General features: G+C 32.6%; 1 protein-coding gene and 1 long non-coding RNA gene across 2 annotated transcripts; one reads left to right on the forward strand and one right to left on the reverse strand.

Moving 5' to 3' along the window:
• Window positions 1-6971: 6971 nt before the first annotated feature.
• LOC134228375 (uncharacterized) lies at window positions 6972-18693 on the forward strand. Its single transcript, XM_062710031.1, has 2 exons — window positions 6972-7003; window positions 16650-18693. The coding sequence occupies exon 2, from the start codon at window positions 16657-16659 to the stop codon at window positions 17401-17403; it is 747 nt and encodes a 248-aa protein (XP_062566015.1). The 5' UTR covers window positions 6972-7003; window positions 16650-16656; the 3' UTR covers window positions 17404-18693.
• On the reverse strand, window positions 10651-11414 carry LOC134228374 (uncharacterized). The gene is made up of 2 exons (XR_009983975.1): window positions 11251-11414; window positions 10651-11122 (listed from the first exon to the last, which is right to left on the reverse strand). It is a non-coding gene; the product is annotated as an uncharacterized LOC134228374 (long non-coding RNA).
• Window positions 18694-22248: the final 3555 nt, after the last annotated feature.

A 22248-nucleotide genomic window follows, 5' to 3' on the forward strand; every position in this document is an offset into this window, starting at 1 on the left:
TGAATGATCTGGTTTATTACATTGTAATTGACCAGTAAGTGATGTTTTTAAAACATTCATTTTAGTTTGGAACTAGTTAGGAGATCTCCTTTTTATAAGCTATAATTGGTTTGTCTTTGAATACTTCTTTGAGATCGGGTTCTCTTGATAGAGTGTGCCAGTATTTCAGTAATTTCTTTTTGATATTACAAATGGCTGGGTTATATTTTGTAACCATGACCAATGGTATATCCGAGTTACTGTTAACTTTCTTTTTTTTTATTTAAATGGTCTCTTTTGTAATTTTCCAGAACATTGTTCATTGAGTTATTTATCTCATTTTCATTGTATCCTCTTTTCAACAGAGAAACTTTGAACTTCTCGACAGCATTGTAAAATATTTAAGAATTTTTGTATAGCGTAAATGACGAATGATTTCGCCTTTTATAATGCCCTTGAAAACTGAAGGGCTGTGTGTACTATTGTGTTCCAGATACTGGAACGTATTAGTAAGTTTGATGAAAGTTTTAACATCAAGAATCCCTTCTAATTCAACCCTTTCTCCCTTAGATAGGGAGATGTCAAGGAAGTTCATTTCTTTGTCAGAAATTTCGTATGTGAATTTTAACAGAGGATGATACGAATAAGCTGTTTGGAAAAATTGGTGAATTTCATCCATTTTCCCTTGATAGATTATGAATCCATCATCTCGACATCGACCGTGAAAAACAATATTTTATTCAAATGGAAATTTGTTTAGAATTTCTGAAGTGACTTCATACATTCTGATGTCGCACACTTCAGGACTGCATTTTGAACCCATAGCGCAGCCTATTCTTAGAATTAAATTCAAAGACATTATTCTCTAATATTGTTTGTAACAACCACAGATGATCTTCTTTAGGTGGTGAAGGAATTTTGAATTCTCCTTTGTTGTATTTAGAGTATGCTTCACTGACAGCTGTGAGTAATTCATTGAACTGCATACCGTATTTGTATACAGGGATGTAACATCATAACTGACCTTTATGCTTTCAGCATGAGGTCTAAGTTTTTCGATATTTACAATGAAATCAGAGCTATCTCTGATGTAAGTGGATTGTGTTTTGACTATTGGTATTAGGAAATAATCAACGTATTGGCTGATTCGTTCCATCACCGACCCGCATTGCGAGATAATAGGTCGTGCTGGGCAAATGATTTCATGATTGCAGTGGCCTTGTTTCTTAATTAGATCAAACATCGTCTGAGCTAATTTGTGAAGTTTAGGTAGTCAGTATAATCTACCTATTCGTGGATGCATAAAGTCTATTAAAATCTATGTGTAACTTTATCCACATACCCATTTGCTTTAAGTTTATTGATTTTATTTTCAGAATTCCTTTGGAGTAATGACAAATCAAAATTGTCACTTATTTCGTAATATTTAGTGTTCAGTTGGCGATTGCCTTCCTTAATATAATCGTGTTTGTTCATAACAACACATATGTTGTTTTTGTCAGCCTTTTTAATTACAATATATCGTTGCGATTTCGTAATTGGTTAAGTGCTCTTCTCTCAAGTTGAGATAAATTATGTGAGCATTTTTTTTATTTGAATTGAGTAAAGTTCAAGTTTAGTTTTATCGATATAGGTTTCAAGTGCACCTATTATCTTAGATGGTTCATATCCACTCTTAGTATAGAAAGGATGAATTTCATCGTCATTATATAGTCTTGAAATTGAACATACATCTCATTTTACTTGCGAGTTCATCAAAATCTTTCCGTAAGTCGTTTTTAGGTGGCAGAGGATAGTTTTTGTTTGCAATCAAAACGTTTGACTGACGGTTTACTTAATATTGAGCTGCTTTTAAAATGTGCATTGAAAAATTTTAAATTCCCTCTACATGTAATAATAGTATGATGCAGTCCCTTGAGGAATTTAAAGCTTTTAGGAATAAAACATGTACAACTTACACAATGAGCCCTAAAACCCCTGTCACACCAGGGCTGCGTCCTCACGGCGACTGCACGGCGTCCTCAAAAAATGCAAAACGCCGAGGTGATCGCAGTGGAGTCTCCTACAGCGCCGTGACAACGCGGCGAGATCTCCACTGAACGCCCTAGGGTCGCGTAGGGTCTCCTAGAACGCCAGGGGACAGCGATCACTTTGGGCATGCACAAAGTACGCGCCGTGTGATCGCGGTCTGATAAGAACGCCGTAGAAACGTAGTATGATCGCCGTAGCAGCGCGGTGAGATCTCCAACAACGTAGTGGAAGCTCCGTACGAGCGCCGTGAAGACGCACATGATCGCGGCACGAACGCAGTGATAGTAGACTGCGCTTCCAAGGAGACCTCGCGGAGATGTCGCGGAGTCCTTGGAGATGTCACTGTGTTTCTACCGCGTTTTTATGGCGCTTCTAATGAGATTTATCGTCTTGCGATTTTTTGGACTGCGATTAAACGGCGACAACACGGAGTCGTCACTGCGATCATTGCGCTCCCATGGCGTTTCTACAGCGTCCGTTGGCGATCACAATGCGCTTTCACGGCGTTGTTAGGGCGTTGTCAGCCAGCTCACAAAACAAGAGCAGTGGGATCATATTTGTTCAGCAATTATTCCAACGTATTTGTTGCACTAGGAGCATTTGAGTGAAAACAAAAATGGAAGAGAAAATTACATCAGAACTTGTTCTGTTGTTTCACTGAAATTTTGTAGAAAACTTTTCAGTGTGTTTATCTTTTTTTTACATTTATAATAAAATCAAAGAAAATCTAACAACACATCTGAACCGATAAAATTTTAAAAAGGGAGTTTAATCATAAAACAATTTATAATTAAGTACTAAATTATGTAAATAGAACATTTTTTTTTAATTAATAAGAATATTTCTTCGCATGATTAGAAGTTTTTTCATCGTGTAACTTGAATCTTTAAACAAAAATGTTTTACATTCCTTAAGAATTTAAATCAATGAGTATAGAACGCATTGTGAACGTATTGTGAACGCAGCCAGCGCAGTGAGAACGCCGTGAACACGAGGTGAAAACTCCTAACGCGCCGTGAAAACTCCGCGGAAGCGCAGTCAATCGCCGAGAGATCTCCGTGGGAACGCAGTAGAACGCCGTGAGATCGCCGTAGGATCGCGTCCGTCGCCGTAGGGACGCCGTGACATCTTCATATTATGAAAATTTTACAGAAATTTGTGCAGTTTTCCTGCGATTCCACGGCGATTTTAAAAATTTAACAACGCCGTAATGACTCCGTGTGAACGCAGCTTGGTGTGACAGGGCCTTAAAGATGGCACAGGGACAATCTCAAAATTTCATGTGAATCAAGCCTATTTTCACTATTTCGCCGCAGCCGCAACTACTTCCAGGCCCGTGCTCATGACCTAAGCTACCACACAAATTGCAGAAAAACATTTGTACGTACCAATGACCAGCAAGAGATAATGGCTCAACCACCTCGTTTTCAAGCTACAATTCATCCTATGAACCCACCCCGCTTTTCTGGTGAAATACCGGTAGAGCGAGTTTTGAGCTTAGTTTCGTATTTCTAGTCCATATCCCATATAGAGTAGTAGTGACACTAAAGTATCATATTTCAATAAAATATACAAGGCACCCAATTCCTTCCAAATGCACCCATAAAATATTCTAGCTATAAATTACCTATAATACATGTATGCATTCAAACCTCAGGTTTTTTTTTTATTTTTTCTATTTTTTGACCGGTACTTTATTCGAAACTATCCTCTGCCACCTTTAACTTTCAAAGTTTGTCTTGCAAGTAACAAACCTTGCTCAATTCAAGAAGAATATGCAATTCTGAATAAAAATATACCAAATATGTCTTGATTCATTGAAAAATAAAAAAGTTATGACCAAATAAGGGACTTCACCAGTTCTCGGTCAACCACCTTAACCCCATAATGTTTGTTACACATAAAACAAAAGCAATTGTTTCAAATCCAGATGGTCAATATACCATCTAAAAAGTGTTAAATGGTAATTTTAATCTATTTCAAATACATTTATGTGTAAAAAGTCAAATATAAAGCGCACATCTTGGTGAAATGTACTCACATGTATCACATACTCCCCTATATTTCATGTTCTCTGAAATTCCTATTTATCTTTTTTTACTTGGTTTTATATACCTATAACTTCTTTGCAAAGTTAAAACCCTTTTCAACTTTCAAGATATTTATCATGATATGCAAAAAATCCTCTTGCATCACATGCTATAGTAAAGGTGTCCAGGAAATGGCAGTTCAACACCCTACCCCTGCAGCCAGTGCTTCCGTGTAATGAAAATGCACTGTGAAAATCTGTTTGTCCTAGCTACATTCTTTCTAAATGTCTGATATTTACTTTCAACTGTTTTGAGTAATCAAATACACAGATTTAATTCTCTTGAATACTAAAAATTCTGTCCATCCTGGGCAATTGTGGGCAGATTATATGAGCCTAGTAGAATTCAATAATTACATGAAAATGCACATTTTATTGATATTACTTAATTAAATATGCAATAAAAACTATTTGTTTTGTCATTATTCAAAGAAAAATAGTCATTTTATAGCAAACCATTGAAAAATTTAGATTCTGCCTCATTCAAAAATAGATAAATTTAAAAAATGAAAGGGGGGGGGCATATTTCATGAATACATCAATAATAGAATAGGTTAAATTTGGTAAAAAAAAAAAGCAAAAAAAGTTTTTTGTACTATATATGGTTAGGTTTAGTGACATTTAGGTATGCTGACCGATTTTTATTTTCAAAATAATTATAATTTGTAAATTAGGTTGAAAAAATGGCAAATTTATGTAATTTCAGTGATATCGCACTAATTGATACACTTAAATTTTAATTAGATTTAATTAATTAAAGCAAGACATGATTTTAATTATGCGACAATACCCAAAGTATCAAATTCAAACAATTAATTCATTCTCTGGCAAAAAATGCCTAAATCTTTTATGATTTATTATGCTGATGGTTCAAAGTCTTTAAAAATGTATGCTGGAAAAGACTAACTCTCCTTGCTTTTTAGTGAATATACCCAACTGTACAGATTTTAAATAACAGAAACAAAATATTTTTTTTAAATTGACATACATAAATAAACCCTTTTGTATAAAACTCAGACTAAAATTCACATTTTTAAAAATTGATGTATTCTTGAAGGTGGCAGAGAATAGTTTTTTTTGCAATCAAAACGTTTGACTGACGGTTTACTTAATATTGAGCTGCTTTTAAAATGTGCATTGAAAAATTTTTAATTCCCTCTACATGTAATAATAGTATGATGCAGTCCCTTGAGGAATTTAAAGCTTTTAGGAATAAAACATGTACAACTTACACAATGAGCCCTAAAGATAGTACAGGGACAATCTCAAAATTTCATGTGAATCAACCCTTTTTTCACTTTTTCGCCGCAGCCGCAACTGCTTCCAGGCCCGTGCTCATGACCTAAGCTACCACACAAATTGCAGAAAAACATTTGTACGTACCAATGACCAGCAAGAGATAATGGCTCAACCACCTCGTTTTCAAGCTACAATTCATCCTATGAACCCACCCCGCTTTTCTGGTGAAATACCGGTAGAGCGAGTTTTGAGCTTAGTTTCGTATTTCTAGTCCATATCCCATATAGAGTAGTAGTGACACTAAAGTATCATATTTCAATAAAATATACAAGGCCACCAATTCCCTCAAAATGCACCCATAAAATATTCTAGCTATAAATTACCTATAATATGCATTCAAACCTCAGGTTTCTCTATTTTTTCTATTTTTTGACCGGTACTTTATTCGAAACTATCCTCTGCCACTTTAACGACTTTTGTCGAAGGTGTAGAGATGAATTTCATCCCTTTTCCTAATAATAAGTATTCATTATCTGTTAACTTGCTTTTAGTCAGATTGAATACATGTTCTCTTGCATAAAGAACATTTGAGCAAAACTTTCTATTTCTGTGGGCTTTGTTATTTATTGCCCTTAATAGATCGTTTTCTTCTTTTATGTTTCGATCGAAACGACGTGCCATTCTATAGGCTGTGTATTTGAAAATGTGAGCATACCTTCGCACGTGGTAAAACCAACGACAGCGCATGCGTACAAATCTTGTATGCATTAATAGAATAATCCAGATGTTCTTAAGTTGAACTAACCAATATGAAAATTTAAGACACAATTGCATTACCAAAAGGCATATCAATAAGATTGTAAAAATCCAAAGGAAATGAATATTTTATTTAAAGATAATCCACAGAACATAATTTGTCACAAAATATTATCATAAGTGAATGACACTTTGAAGAAATGAATCATTCCCATTGGGATTAGTTCGTTTGCGTTAAGAGTGATACACTCAAATTATAATTATCGGACAATAGAGTCACTTTAGGATCAACAGTTCAGCATGAGTGATACACTCAAAGTTTAATAAAATGTGAGTAGACACTATAGTCACTTAGTAAGGCGAAAATTTTCGATAATTTAGATAAATCGGTGAAACTTAACGAAAGCAAACGTGATTAGATATGTTCGTGAGAAAAACGTTGAAGGTGACTGGATATTCTTGGTTCTTGGCGAGAAACCAAATGAAAGTTATTTGAGGTTGCATTTAAGGTGCAGTAATATTCATTTTAATCATTTGGTGAAGAAGTTGAGGTTTTTACTGCAATTTTATTTCTTAATTGATTTTGTGAAATAACGTTAGAGAATTTATTCCTATTCTTTTTCAAATTGACGGTGAACAATTCCATAGAATTCAAAAATGGGAAACATTTAATTCCACAAAATAATTGAAGCAATGTGGAAAATAGTCGTAACATCATTACCAAAACAGACCGGGACTTAGTAACTTTTTTTTATGACGGATACCTTGTGGAATATGTGTGTATGCAAGAAACACCATAAATATATTGACGATAAGTTTATCACTCTCTTGGAACTTATCAAAAAAGATCTACTAAATCTTCAAAATGAAGAATTCAATATAGAAGTGTAATTTTTTTTTCCTATACAGGTAAGTCGGTATTGTTTTGTTAAATTTCTTTTATGTAGGTTTATATGCAGTGTATATATGTTGGGAGCTTCCCTCCTTGAACCCCCTTGGACCTCCATTAAAATTTTCTCAAGCGTCTCTGGGTTTTATTCGCTTCAATAGAATACAGTGACGCCGCCATTTCTCGCACAAATTGTTGCTTGAACTGGTGAAGGCTTTCCGTTTTTCTCATTTATACAAGGCGGATGTAAACGGTCGACAGGGGATGTTACGTACTCCATTTGTCATCTGATCTCACATGATTTAATCATATACATGCAGACTTATTCCGTATATGATCAAATAAAGATAAATTTGAAACATAATAACCACGTAAGTCGGTTTCAAAGACGAGCAGAAAAAATTAAAACATGATATGAAGGTGCAATATCGTCAATTGATATGAGTCGGTTTTAAAGTTTACAGTTTATAATAAGTCAAAAATATGAATTTCACAAATACAATTTAGAGCAACTGAATTTAACAAAGAATTTTTAAGGTTTTACAAAACTGAATTTAACAAATAATTGTCCTAAACTGACTCACATACAAACTCACTCACATCTAATCTTTGACAATTAACTCCGCCCACTTTCGTACTGACCAGCCAATTAAATTAAGGACAAAAAGTTGCAAGAACAGGAGGAATCCGTATGACATTCATTTAAAACACTGAAATTTGGTAGAGCTAAGCATAACAAATTTAAAGAATACAATCCTAAGTTCTAACCATAAAGTTGATAACAAGTAGTAGTAAATGACATTGATATCGTGAGACAGGAAAAAGATGTCAAGAATTAGATATTGCTACCATGTGCAAAAATGCCTTTCCTAATCATCAAATGAACACAACCTTCAACTACAGATGTCAAACAAGACCGAAAAGTAATGGAACAATTATATAAAAATATATTCATAATTAATTATTTGTCATTTAGAAACCCTCATAACACATAATCATAAAAAAAGAAGTATAAGGCCTTCAGATAAGTCTACATTCATCGGAAATATCATGAATATAAAGTACCGGGTACTTGAAAATCTTGAAGAATTTTCCACATTCAACTGCGCATTAATTTTCCTCTCTGATTGTAAAAGACATAGGAGGCACCTTGTGCTAATCTCGAGCACAGAATTAGACCTCAAATCTGATTGGCTAAAAACTTTTTCTAAAATTACATTGGAAAAATATCGTAGTGTTTTATGGAAAATAAGACACACATTTCATTTATTCAATGCAATATTTAAAATCTAGTATTGAATTTTTAAACCCACTCATTTTTTAATTTTCGCTTTGCCCGAGATTAGCATTCTATTTTACGGTTGAGTTCGACTTTTTAACTTGGCGAGCAGAGTTTTGACGCTGTTTATGGATATTAAAGAAAATAAAGACAAGCAAGCCATATTTGACTGTGTAGATAAATTATCGTAGAAGACAATGTTAATAAACATTTTTCCAGTGCATTTCCTCTGAAAGTGTAAATTAGAGCGTTGAGAGGGGTACTCCGTGTAATTCGAAGTTACATGTAGATACCTTGTGTTACTATTATTATCCTATGGGTCCAAATTTTATTACAGAAACAAGTGCCTGTATCTGTTATGCGTCAACGCCATCGTCAGGTTTTTTCAACTCATTCAAGGCCCTCTATCTCTGACGATGGTCAAGACGTTTCAATGGGGGAAAATTTACTAGCGATTGCACGGCGATCCTTTGTTGCCTGCAGCATAAGAAACAGACCCCAGAACTACCGTCAATTGTAACAAGATTGCAAGAAATGTATATCGTCTATCGTCTAAATGGAATAAGATCTGTAGAATTATTTATTTATACGATGCGCACGGTGTTGGTGTCAGTTTCGGTAACGTCAAAATGACGTTATTTTACGAGAAGTTCTAGAAAATTTATTTGACGTTGCTTTTTTGCTAACATTTTTTATGGAGGAAAAATAAAAATCCAGTAATGCCGCCAATTATATAATGCAGGTAATTGAAAACACGTGTCATTAAATTATCTGCACCCTTCTGCATGCACATTGCGGGAGGAAAGTATGAGCATGGTTTGCCTCATTTAAAAAAAAACTTGGTAGAAATAACGAAACTTGTTCAACATCGCATTTTAGATTTACATGCTTTTTATTTCATTGAGATAAATTCAAAAAAATTCCATATCAGTAGGCCCTAGAACCTGTCCTTTGTTTTCATTAAATTGTACGATTATAGATATTTTGCTGATTTAGCATTGAATTTTTTTTTTTCGTTCAAAGTCCCATCCCACCTTGTAATGAAAATCTGATACATTTGTACTCACCTCCGACAACCTCTAACCCTTATTCAATATTGGATTATTCAATTTTAACTCGCCATGTATAGAACATTTTATACCAGCATAAAATAGAGTTGACACACTTTACTGTGAGTTAATTCAAATTTGAAATCATATCCTTGCATAAATTTTGGTTTTTGTGCTTTTTTTCTCGTGTCTTAATTTGAACACTGAATGGTACTTTTGTACAGATTCTGACAAGGATTTATACCGATACAGTGTACAAGTATACACTGCACATGTTTTTCTTTTGTATATTTATTTGACTTTTAAAACTTAAAATAATTTTTCTAATTAATCATTATTGGTATGTGTTTCTTTCATCCATATCAGGCTCATCAGCAATTGAGAGTAAGTTTTGGAGAGAGGAAAATATTTTGACTCTTTACATGGCTTTTATGCATTGAAACTAATTACGTCAAAACGCCAAATTTTTACGTCTGTAACATTTATATTGACATTGAATTTTTGTTAGGATTTTGTCACCATTCTTCAGAAATTATTTTGGAATATACCAATATCTTTTTGAAAAGATGTACATTTCATAAAAATCCTTAATTTTCAATATGTCTATTTTCAATGACTACACATATGATCAATGTTACCAAATTTATACAATTATAGTAAGATTTATTACTTTTGGACAATGTGTGACATTTATTTTGACATTGTAAAAAGCCTTTAAGACAAACACTTCTTTATCTAATCAATTCAATTTTTATATCTAAATAAAGTTTTGATTTTGCACATTTTGTATTAAAAGGTGTTTGGTGCCAAATTAGAAAAATGAATTCTTAAAATTTAGGTAGTTTCTGGGGTGTAGCATTTAAACGTGACGTTTTTGCCGTCAAATTCAATTGTGACGTATAGCTACATATAGTACATATATGTAACACGGTAATTGTTATTAAAGGTTTAGGCACCGCAAGTTAAAATTCTGTCTAGAGATCTTTTTCTTAATAACATGGTAACATTTTGTAGAATTTTAAAAAAAATTTCAACATCAATTTTTCATCCAGCATTACAAAATTTGCCATTTAACGAATCTTAAAAACATTGCAAGATGGAACCTCCAAACTTTGTGACACACCATCTTAGTCAATGTCCCCACAATAAATAGGCTTAAAACATTTTTGTGACGTCATCTTTTGTTAAACCTGGTTCAATAAATTTGTTATTGTCCTGCACCCCATCCAATAAGTTACCTGTAGGTATCCAATAAGATTCAACTTATTGGACAGGTACAGGTAACGTTAAAATGAGAACAAAGGGCGAGACAAATAAGTAAGCACCACGTAAAAGGCAATGACAAATCAAACAATTTAATATGAACAATGTAGGAAATTAGTAGCGTTAAATGTTAATATTTCACAAAAAATCCTATTGAAAATGGCACAAATAATCCAGTGAATTGAATGTCTCAGAGTCATTATTGTAAACGCATCCGTGGTTCCGATTATAAATTTCCTAAATTCACCGTTCATTGCTATATAATAGATTCATTTCACAATGATTGATCCACGGAACATATATAGAATCCAATGGACACAAAAGATGAATGAGAAGCATGTGTTTTCTTGCACACAACCTTGGGCTTTTTGTTTATTGAAATATCCATTTTTCCGCATTTAGCACAAAATTTAGCTCACGAAATTCCAACGGAATCTGTAATTTCGTCCGGTGATTTATGACCATTTGTCCAACTAGTCCTGCGTCGTTTAATCGAGTATCCGTCGTTTTAAGGAGTGGCTGGTGTAAAATCCTTACGAGCTCGAAGCCTGCTCACAAAAGAGAATTGCATTTTTAAAAAATACATCAGGAATAATCTCCCAATTTCATAGAAAATACTTTAATAAACAGTTATTTGAGTAAAATCCTTCAAATCCTATTGCTTTACAAAAATTACCTTTTAACGGGAACTGTTTCTTGCAAATTCCGAAACATAAAAATATATATCCGGATTTCACAGTAAAAACCTGAACTTAGGCATCTTGGTGTAATCAATAAATATCATCGTCAAAAGACCCGATTTTGAAGGTCTTTTTTTTCAAAATAAAAATGTACGTCTTCATCCGTGGTCATTGCGTTGTAAAATGAATAAATAGTAAAGAATTTAGTAGAACTGAGTTTTACGCATGCGTAGTATATATAAAAAATGTCGCAATGCGGATAAATAAGACTAAACAAAGTTAATTTTCATATTCATCGATATAAAACACCTTTCGATGATTCCTACTAATATAGATTGATAAAGACAGAAGAAAAACCAAAATTGGTTTTCTTTGGCCTAACATGATGAACAGTACCAGGTAGTCATCCAAGCAGACCAAACTGACCAAACTGACCATTATGTCAGATATTAGACTCTCCTCGGCGCTAACGCGCCTCGGGTCGTCTAATATCTGACATAATGGACAGTTTTCGGCTTATAACCATTACTTAAAGCTGAACACGATTCGTAAAATATAGTTCCTTACACACAAAAAGGATCATTGACATGCCATTTCAAAATTGATTTTGCTCATGAAATTATTTTTTAAGTTACCGAAGACATTTCATGTTCCTTCAAAATTTCTTCGGATAATGCTTATCTACATCGCTGTCTTGCATTTTGAACAACGCGTTCACAACATTCGGTTTGAACAAAATCACAATTGTAAAACTTTACATCAGTGACATCGTATTTTAAACTTTTCTGCTAAATTTTATGTTTGTATTGTTTGTTTTATGGAGATTATCAACATTTTGTTATTGCGTATGCAACGCTCCTGTTACCTATCTACATGCGTTTTTGACGTAATTGCTTGAATAGTCGAATAAATATATTTGATGATTGGAATTTTTTTATCAATATTTTTGTTAAAATGTATTTAGTATACAATTACCGACCGAATAATAAATAGTTTTCATATAGTGAATTGTTTTAAAATTATGGAAATAGCGCATATGCAGCCGTAATAGTAATTATTGACTTTTTGACACCAACACCGTGCGCGACGTCTTACATCCTTATGATAAATACACAAAAAATTGGATAAGTAATACATGGACATTCTTCATACAGAATATTCTTAAAACAACAGGGCTATGTAATATTTGGAAAAATCGAAATTTTCATAGTGTTAATTGGATTGCAACTGAAATAAACCAAACACTTAAAGACCAGTTTTTACAGAAATGGTATAGTGATATGAATAATTCTAGTAAAGGTAATACATATAAAGAATTTTTAAATCAAAGTTTGAATGTGAAAAGTACTTAACTATTTTACCAAGAAAATTTAGAAATATCTTTTCAAAATTCAGAACAAGCAACAATCGTCCTCCAATAGAGATGGGTAGATGGAATAATATTGAAAGAAATGGTAGAGTGTGTAATTTATGTTATCATGCCAAGAAATCTCGTCCGGTTTTCCGCAGCGATGGAGTCAATAAAAGTGTAATTGATGCAAATCAACCATATTCCCCAAACGCTTGGAAGACCATTTACGGCAGCGGATTTCAGGGGGGGGGATCCTAGGTTTACAAAAATAAACTTGATTCATTCCACCATGTATTTCTATCATTGATATTTTTACATTAAAATGAAAAATATGTATATAGCCAATCAGGTAACGTCTAGGTATTACACCGGTTATTGTTTTCACCATATAATTCCAAATATAGTTTTTGAAAATCATTTTAAAAAATCAGATATTTGTTTACTTGAAAAAAATATATTTAGCAAGAGGTGTTAATCATTACCTGTCACATTAGCTGACACTAAAAAAAAAACCACGATACCTACACGGCATTTTCTGACTTTTTCCATCTGCAAACAGGGCTACCCTCAAATCCACGTGTTTTCAATGTGTTTATAAACATCCCGAGTGCACCACAGGAAGTAGCCTCCTATGCCCAGAAAATAGTTTCTGTCAAAAACTTTATCTGTTCACAAAGTACATATTACTAGGCACAGGTACAAAAATAGCTTGGAAGAAAATAGAAAAACGTCTAAAAAAGAAAGGAAAATCAATTTTATATGTATGGACCTATATACATTCATTTTGATTGGTCAATTATCGGTGTGATACCTCTAACCATTTCGCAGAGGTATCGTACCCGACGTAAATATAAATGAAGGGGAAAAAAATTGATATTGAAAAACGTAAAAATTTGAAAGGCAGCTTATTTTTACTGGAGAATTGGTTTCCTATATTTTATAATATTCCTTTTATTATATTATTTATTATATTCCTATATTTTTAACAGCAGTTGATTAGACCCCCCCTAAAGAGAGAGAGACGGGGTGCAAAGGCTTCTAAATAATTAGTATTCTCCCTATGTTCTAAATCCAGTAAAACTTAAGATCCCTTCCAAAAAACTGCTGACATAAATTGCCTCGCGCACATCTCCCTGGGGAAGAATCACAGATTAACGTTAATACAGCTTTTATTGAGTTCGCTCTCCGTATAGAATGCGTGGGCATGATAAAAGATCTCAACCCCTCTTTTAGACATAAAATTACCTATACGGGTAATAATTTTAATTTAATGGACCGAGCGAAATGCATGAAACCTGCAGACCACCATAATAAACAGATAAAAGTAAATTTTTGCATAGAAAATATTTGAGAGTGTTAACTAAACCCTCTCAAATATTTTCTATACAAAAAATAATTATTAAATTTAAGTTTTAAAAAACATTTTTTTTAAATTCCTTAAACGAGCAGAATTAAAATCACGACAAGGCCAAATTAAGATCTTTTACATGTATGTCAACATAACTTTCCTGACTGATTTTTCCGTGAATAATCAGATAGGAGGCGAATTTCATTACTTACTGGAATGCAATGCATTATGTGGTATTCGAAAAGATTTTGGTGGCAGATATAATATGTACATCCAAATATTATAAAATTCTGTAATTTGATGACAAGTACTGATCCATCATTCTTACTAAAATTGTTTATATTTATAACCAAAATTTTTGACACTGTCTGTCCTCCTGTAATTTCTGCTCGTCCATAATTATTGTAAATATGTATATATGAACCACTTGTATCATACATATGGTTTTTTAGTGAATGAATGAATGTATAATTACTGAGTCACCGAATAACAATGTGTGTACATAACCACGGAAGCGTATCTTTCATGATATTGTTTTAAACAAATTATCAATTTGTTATATAACTAATTATACTAATTTGTTACAACAAATGACTAATTTGTTATAAGAAATTAGTACATTGTGATTTGTTCCGACAAATTTATCATTAGTTATCATAACAAATTTTTAGTTATGTGTTATAACAAATAATCATAAATTAACAGATTTATTAATTTGAGATAAATTACTTATTTGATCAAACAAATTATTAATTTGATAAAACAAATAAGTATTTTGTTAAAAAATACTATTTTGACGAAATTTGAAGAAATACAAAAGCCAGATCAAATCAGAAATCTTCAGTTAATATAAGTCAGATTGTGAAAATAATTAGAAGCTGTTGAAGTTTTTGGCCAAAAAGAACACCCCCATTACTGAAGATTTCAAAAATCCGTATGCACGTTGCATTACACAGGAAGTCCGACTTTAGTAATCAAGGTCAACATTCGGCGTTCCGTTCCTTATTTTGAGCAACACTGCTTTAAATGATTTTTTAACTTAAATATAAAATTAGTAATCTTAACGTTTTCAGCAATGTCTTTTGAAGAAAAAAATTTTAAAATAATACAATACTATAAAATGTAAAATTATAAAAATCACGAGTGAATCAGCAATCATGTCAACATTTTTTTAATCATCTATTCATCAGTAAAAGGAATAATTATGAAAATAAATGTGAATTAAAATTGAAATAATTTACCATAATTGGAATATTTATTTTTCTGGTCTACAATGGTGTCAAAATATTCACCATTTTTCAGGGTCTGTCTTTTTATACCCCGTTCACAAATTTTTTCATTATTAATTTGCTAAAACAAATTTTGTTTAAACAATTTATATATACTTTTTATATCATATTATTAATTTCTAAAAAACATATTAATTTCAAAAAAAAAAAAAAACAAATTACCAATATGATAGTAATTGTTATTATTATAACATATTACTAATTTTTTATAGCAAATAATTAATACATATTATGTTTATTACATTCCGTAAATTTTTGCCGTAGATTAATTCCTAGCAAATTTGCGAGTTCATTGCATTCGCATTTTTTTTAAAAATAAATTACCATAAGAAAATGTCAACAGAAGAGTGGTTATTCACAAAATTCGCAAAATTTTGGAACGTAAAAACTAATCAACAGTATTTTGACCCGAATTCGCAAAAAAAAAAAATCGACGTAAAAATTTCCAGATTTACGGTACTACATATAAGTACGTTTTTCAGTATCATTTTATGTAATGGATATATGCCGAATACTGTTCTACATGTAAAATTATCAGACTCTTTGTGGCACGTTAGGGCCGAAAACTGTCTGATAATTTTACATATAGAATAGTATGAGGCATATATCTTACTTAAAACATTGCCATTTTACCTGGAGGAGTCCGATAATAACACAATGGGAGTTTAGGCATTAATTGTTATTTAACCGTCTAATAAGTAGACAAAAGAAATGAGACAGTAAAAACAGTGAGTGAACTCTTGTTGCATTCATTCAATGACAGTCGTTTAGCTAAGCAGGACAGGGGTCCGGTGGTAAATGATTTCCTTTTTGATTTGGAAAATTTTTATTTATTTTATGCATACTAAATTGAAATTGATACAGATTTCATTTTTGGTGATATTATTATACCATCACGATGGAAAGTAAAAATGGGAATTTTGATCCTGAAATTTAAATTTGTATAAAGGAAATTCTCTGGTTTTAAAAGTGCAGCCACCTGGAAACAATCCTTATAAAATTAATAGATTTGCAAATTATTTCTCAGAAATGGATTAAATTCGCTTATTCAAAGTGCTGTATCAAAAATACTTTTAAAAGGTGGGAAGTATTAATTTTGAGGTAGGTTTAAACTCGACCGATTTGTTCATGGATTTGCTATTTTGTATAGAAACTTGATTTCTTTGCGATTGCTTTCCCTGAATTTTTTTCCTACCATTTTTTTTTGTTTTGGACATATTTAAACTTTATTTCACTCTTCTTTTTGTTTTTTAAATACCGTCAGATTTTGTTATCATTGCCGTCCGATAATATATTATCAGACTGGTAATTACTATTATCGGACGGCTACTGGTAAATTTTTAGACTGCAAGAACAAAGGCATGACGTCACAGCAATGTTTTAATGAAATATATATCCAATTCTTAGATACAGGATGGCAGAACTGCAGCATATGTCAGAAGCTTTACACCGTGGACTCTGGAGGTACTTGGGTACCAATAAAATGGTGACCATGAGAAGAAATGTAATAGATGTAAGAGATGAGATAGAAAACGAAGTAAGAAGAGGTGGCTACAGGCAAATGTTGAGCGGAAGTAAACGAGAGGGATTCCGAATGATAACATCAGACATTGATGTCATGTACTGGCCGACAGACCATAAGCTTATCAGTAAATCATCTCAGGCAACGCATTATGAGGCCACAAACAATACACTGATTATGATGGAGAGTGAGCACAGTCCACCGGGATTTGTTCTTCTTCGCTTACTCAGTGACTCTAGGAGACCAGATGTCTCTTTGGCTTGTATCAAAATGAATGACAAGTTATATATGTCAAGCTGTTTACATCAGAACATCATGCGCTTAGTCAATAAGAACTCGTCATCCCATGGTCCATGTGTAAGTATTGAAGCCGGAGATTTTGAGTGTGACCAAGCATACTGTTTTAAGTCCGACTTCTGGCCAATTCAAGCTTCTTCCTGGATAAAAAGATGTTTTGAGCATGGATGGCCATCGAAGATCACACTCTGTAATATTGTTAAAAATGGATGTCATGTTGTTGCCATCGGACATAAATCATCTTCCTATGAAAGCATCGAATGGAGGATTTCATTTTCACAAGCAGAGCATAAACATATATTCCTTGAATCATTGCCAATTTCTATGTTACGGTTTGCTTAAACTGTTTTTGAAAGAGATGATAAACAAAAGAACACAAGATAAGTTACTTTGTTCATATCATATGAAGACAATTTTGTTTTGGGTTATTCAAGAAAACAGTACTCTTGTTTGGAACCGACAAAATTTCATTGAATGCTTCTGGACTTGTTTTAAAATGCTTTGTCAGTTCGTTTATCATGGTGTATGTCCCAACTTCTTTATCCCAGAAAATAATATGTTTCTTGGAAAAATTCATGGAAACCTGCAATTAAATCTGTATGATCACCTAATGAAAATACGCCACATTGGACCATCGTTCTTATGGATGTCCAAATCCATAAGCGACTTGTTTCAAGATACTAGTTCAATTCGGAATCGTTCCATTCAATCTGACGTTATTCTACCCAGTGCTGTATTTGATAAAGAATTCTTCACTGAACTATTCTTTGTAACACTTTATCAAATCACGGATCGTAACACGTCTATTAGGCTTTTAGAAACATTTGAGAACATGCTGCGTAAGAAAAATAATCTAACGGAATATCAGAATATCTTCCTTCAAGTTTCCCTATCCGAAACTTTTCAATACAATGCTTTTATGATTAATGCTTGTTTTAGAGATGGCTGTAACAGAATTAAATACAAGAGTGACAAAATATCTCGTGGCCTTTTAAAGATGGCTGAAAAATCAGGATTTTTATCGGTGAGTCTCTACGTTGCACTTTTTTATCATATGACACACAGATATAAGGAGGCTGTGAGAGTTTTGGAAGGATTGAAGTTTAATATGTCCCAACCTTCTGTACTGTTTAATAATACTGTGGAAAAGGAGGCTTACGAGAAAGCAGTGAAAAGATTGCCATGGTCTGAAAGGATAAGAAAGCATGCAGTCACGGTTCTTAAGTTTGGTAATAACTTTTCATATATAGAAGAACTCAGGCTAGAACAGGAAATCTCTTTGAAGAATGATATGCTTGGATTATTAATACCTCCCCATGTCATGCTTCCCTTCTTATTAGTGCTTTGTTACCGTCATATAGACCCAAAGAAAGTACAATCTGCTCTTGATGATCTTCATGTTTTAGTTCACTATGATGAGAATAGGTACGTACCTAAAGAACTAAGAGACATTTCATGGCAGATCCTTGGTATCTGTCAACAGATGACCGGCCATTTTAAGGATGCTCTGTTCTCTTACAAGAAAGTTTTTAAACAAATTCCACTTCACAAAATACAGGAAGCAGCAAAGATTCAGTCGGAACAATGTCTAGTGCTTCAGAAAATGGCAAGATCGAATTCAAAGGAGTTGCCGGAATGTTTGATAAATTTCTTGGGTTTTGGATAATTTTTTTAAATTAAAGGTACAATGTATTCGGAATCAGTTGGTATTAAACCAATTTTTATTATGTAGTGTCAATCCAAACATCTCTCCTGTTAATATTATTCTCATTCGCCCAGTTCTTAAATTAGGTTCTTTGCCTTATTTATTCAAAACCTGGTAATATAACGCTCGATCCAAATTAACAATTTTGACAAACTTAAATGCACAGAAAAGTTTCTTAATGTAATCATGTTAGCTTGTATTATTTTTCTGAACATATTAATAAATATAATACTTGTATAGTTTTTGCAGAGGTAAAATAAAATGCAAATACAGTTTATTGTTCATATTTTTAGAAATATTTGATGATGATATATTACCGGCCATAAACTTTAAAAATAATATAATTCCAAACATCTTTCCTTTGTTCTTTTGATGCATCAACATTATTTTTAATAAAATGTCTAATAATTATGTAACACTACACATTTGTAGCTTCTTCACTGGAACCGCTAAACCAATTTCAACTATTTTTGGTATTCAGTATCCATGGGGAAAGGGAAACAAAAGTATGGGATTTCATGGTCTCTGTATCCCTTTACTTGGACTTCTATGTAATCTTCAAAAATTCATATTTTTACTGTTGGATATTAGAAAGCCATAGTGCAAAGTTTCAGCATTACAATGATAGGTATTGAGTCCTGTTCCGAAATGTTGATTGATCATTTTCAATGAGCTAGGGATTTATTTTGCTGTGGTACGGCTCAATATATAGTTCAATGTTTTCATTGGTTAAACGTGTCCTCACATGTACATTTTGGCGTAATTGTTCACGATGATGCGTACGACTCTGTATGTGATCAAGAAGCCACGGATCGGAAAGTGCTCAATGCAGACTCCGGACCGCTGTGGGTGCATTTGGATATTTCTTTATCTTATGTAAAGTTTGTGAAACGATTCATTTCACATCAGAGGTTATGAAAATTAAAAAACAAATCTTTGGCAAAAAATGCTATCTCGCAAGCGCTCTTGCCGAGATATAACTACTAATGAGTTCTTGTCAATTTACTCACCTTCTCAAAGGTCGTTTGCAAGTTATTTTTCTTTGTTTTTTTAATCTGATTGTACACACAAGTACACTGAGGTTGACATTACAATAGATTCTTGAGTTTTTGACTAAAAACATTTATATTGTTTTGAAGACCAGGTCTTTCAGCAATGTTAGAATTCCCATGGGTGCAAATGGTGTCTCGTTATTAGCAGACCTAGTTTTGTATTCAAATGAAGCAGGATTTATTCAAAAGCTTATTTATGATTATGAGAAGAAAACACGTGTTTTGGCAGTCAACACGACGTGTAGATATACAGTAAAACTTATCCAAACCGGACTGAATAAAATGGCACGACTAGAGGAAAGGCCGGTTTATCGAAAATTTAGCATACTGGAGAATTGCAGATTTTCAGCTCTTGAAGAATTATTCATAGAGTACACAAAAACGACGTGTTTAAGACAAATATAGTCGATAATTTTTCAATCTGAGTATGATTTACTTGAGAAAAATATACATATTGTTTTATTCCTTTTGAAATTTCTGCCAGATGCTAGGAAAGATATAAACATGATGATGTCTCTTAAAATATTAATATATGTCAGCATGTTATTAATTATCGGCAGAAGTGTAATGTATACCATTGGTCTAAAAAACATGTGAATAGTTATTATATAATAAAGAAACAAGCGCCTATGCTTCTGACCTAAATCTCTCTATGTGCCTATCGTTATGTTATTGATATTTTTTTAGCTACAGTAGTAAGTAAATATTTCAATTTATGTTTGTTTTTGTTTTTTCTGTGATAACTCGTAATTCTAGTTTAATCGATTTTTAATCATGTGCACACAGCCTAGACCGACCAATTACATAGTCTGGCAAGATTGAAAACAAATTTTAACAGTCAGATAAAATGTTTTCATTGGATTATATATTTGATAAATTAAGCATAAAAATGATGTTTATGAGTATCAAAACTTATTGTATTATTGACAAATAGTGAGTTTGCCATTTCGTTCGGTTCGCAAGTATTGAAAATCAACCCGAGAATGTTGCGTCCTAGTTTTCGTAATGGCTCCGGTTCTGACGTTTTCCTGGTAAGTAAAATACCTGGTATCAAAACCGTCAAAAAAGCCAGGAAAATGTCAAATATTTCGGACTAGTAGACACTCAGTCTGTAAATAATGACCTAACAACCAGTATAAAAAATGTCACTCAGGATTCGACTTATTGACAAAATGTTTTTCCTGAGAAGGTCATCGTGTAGACCATACAATTTGCTTTTAATAATGACTTTTAAGGATTGTTGACATTTCCTTATCATAAAAGTTTGATGTTGGGTTACCGTCTTTTTTGTAAAATATTCAAATATGAACAGATGTGTCAAATATCTTTTATAAAAGAATTAATATCTTTTATCAATAAAATTTAAAATTAAACTTGTTTAGTTATCAAATTAAAACTTTTTTATGCTTCTCTTAATATATGAAAATTTAGCTTATTGTTTAAAAAAAAAGACTTCATGCACTGTATGAACAGTCAGCTGGTGACAGACACTTAAGTTTAATCCAGAAAACAAAGCACGTTTATATGAAGTAGACAATCATTTTAATACAGAAAACAAAGCACGTTTATATGAAGTAAACAAACATCTGAATACAGAAAAGAAAGCACGTTTAAGTAAACAATCATTTGAATTGTTTATCAGGAGCTGATTGTATATATGCTATGCATGTAGCTAAGGTAACCACAGAAATACTTGAGAAAAGCGTTGAAGGTGACTGGATATTCTTGGTTCTTGGCGCGAAACCAAACGAAGGTTATTTGAGGCTGTATTTAAGGTGCTGTCATATTCATCTTAATAATAATAATAATAATAATAATGCTTTATTTAGAGAAGGTTACCCGATTAGTACAAGGTACTATTCTTCCCCGGGGCCTTCTAATTTCAAACAATATATTACATAAAATGATACAATCAAAGATAAAACATGTAGAGTTCGTTAATGCATGAATAATTAAATGTAATGTACAGCTAAAAGAGATATAGATTCAAAATAAAGAAGTCAATATTAATTGTTCATGAGACATTGTCTTAAACAATAGTAATAATCAAACATCTTGTACAAAAGACATATTCAAACATTTATTTACAGACGTTGGCTAATTATAATTTTTTCTACATTTCGTCTAAAAATAGGTAAGGTTGGTGATAATTTTACATGTAATGGTAGGTTATTGCATAAATTTACACCTGAATATTGAATGGAATTCATAAATAAAATTGTTCGATGTTTTGGTAAACGAAGATTATAATTTAATTCTGAACGTAAGGAATAGGAATCATGGCTATGAAAAACAAAAAGGTCCTGGAGATATTCAGGGCTCATACCATAAAAAGTTTTGTACAATAAAATACACTTATGTAGTGTGACTAATTCAAATACATTTAGCCATCCCAGTTTTTCAAACAATGGCTTTGATGGTTCGTCGGGT

Source organism: Saccostrea cucullata, unplaced genomic scaffold (assembly GCF_032062105.1).
Source record: "Saccostrea cucullata isolate Sc308-1 unplaced genomic scaffold, CSIRO_AGI_Scuc_v1 ctg5157, whole genome shotgun sequence".
Lineage (NCBI taxonomy): Eukaryota > Metazoa > Mollusca > Bivalvia > Ostreida > Ostreidae > Saccostrea > Saccostrea cuccullata.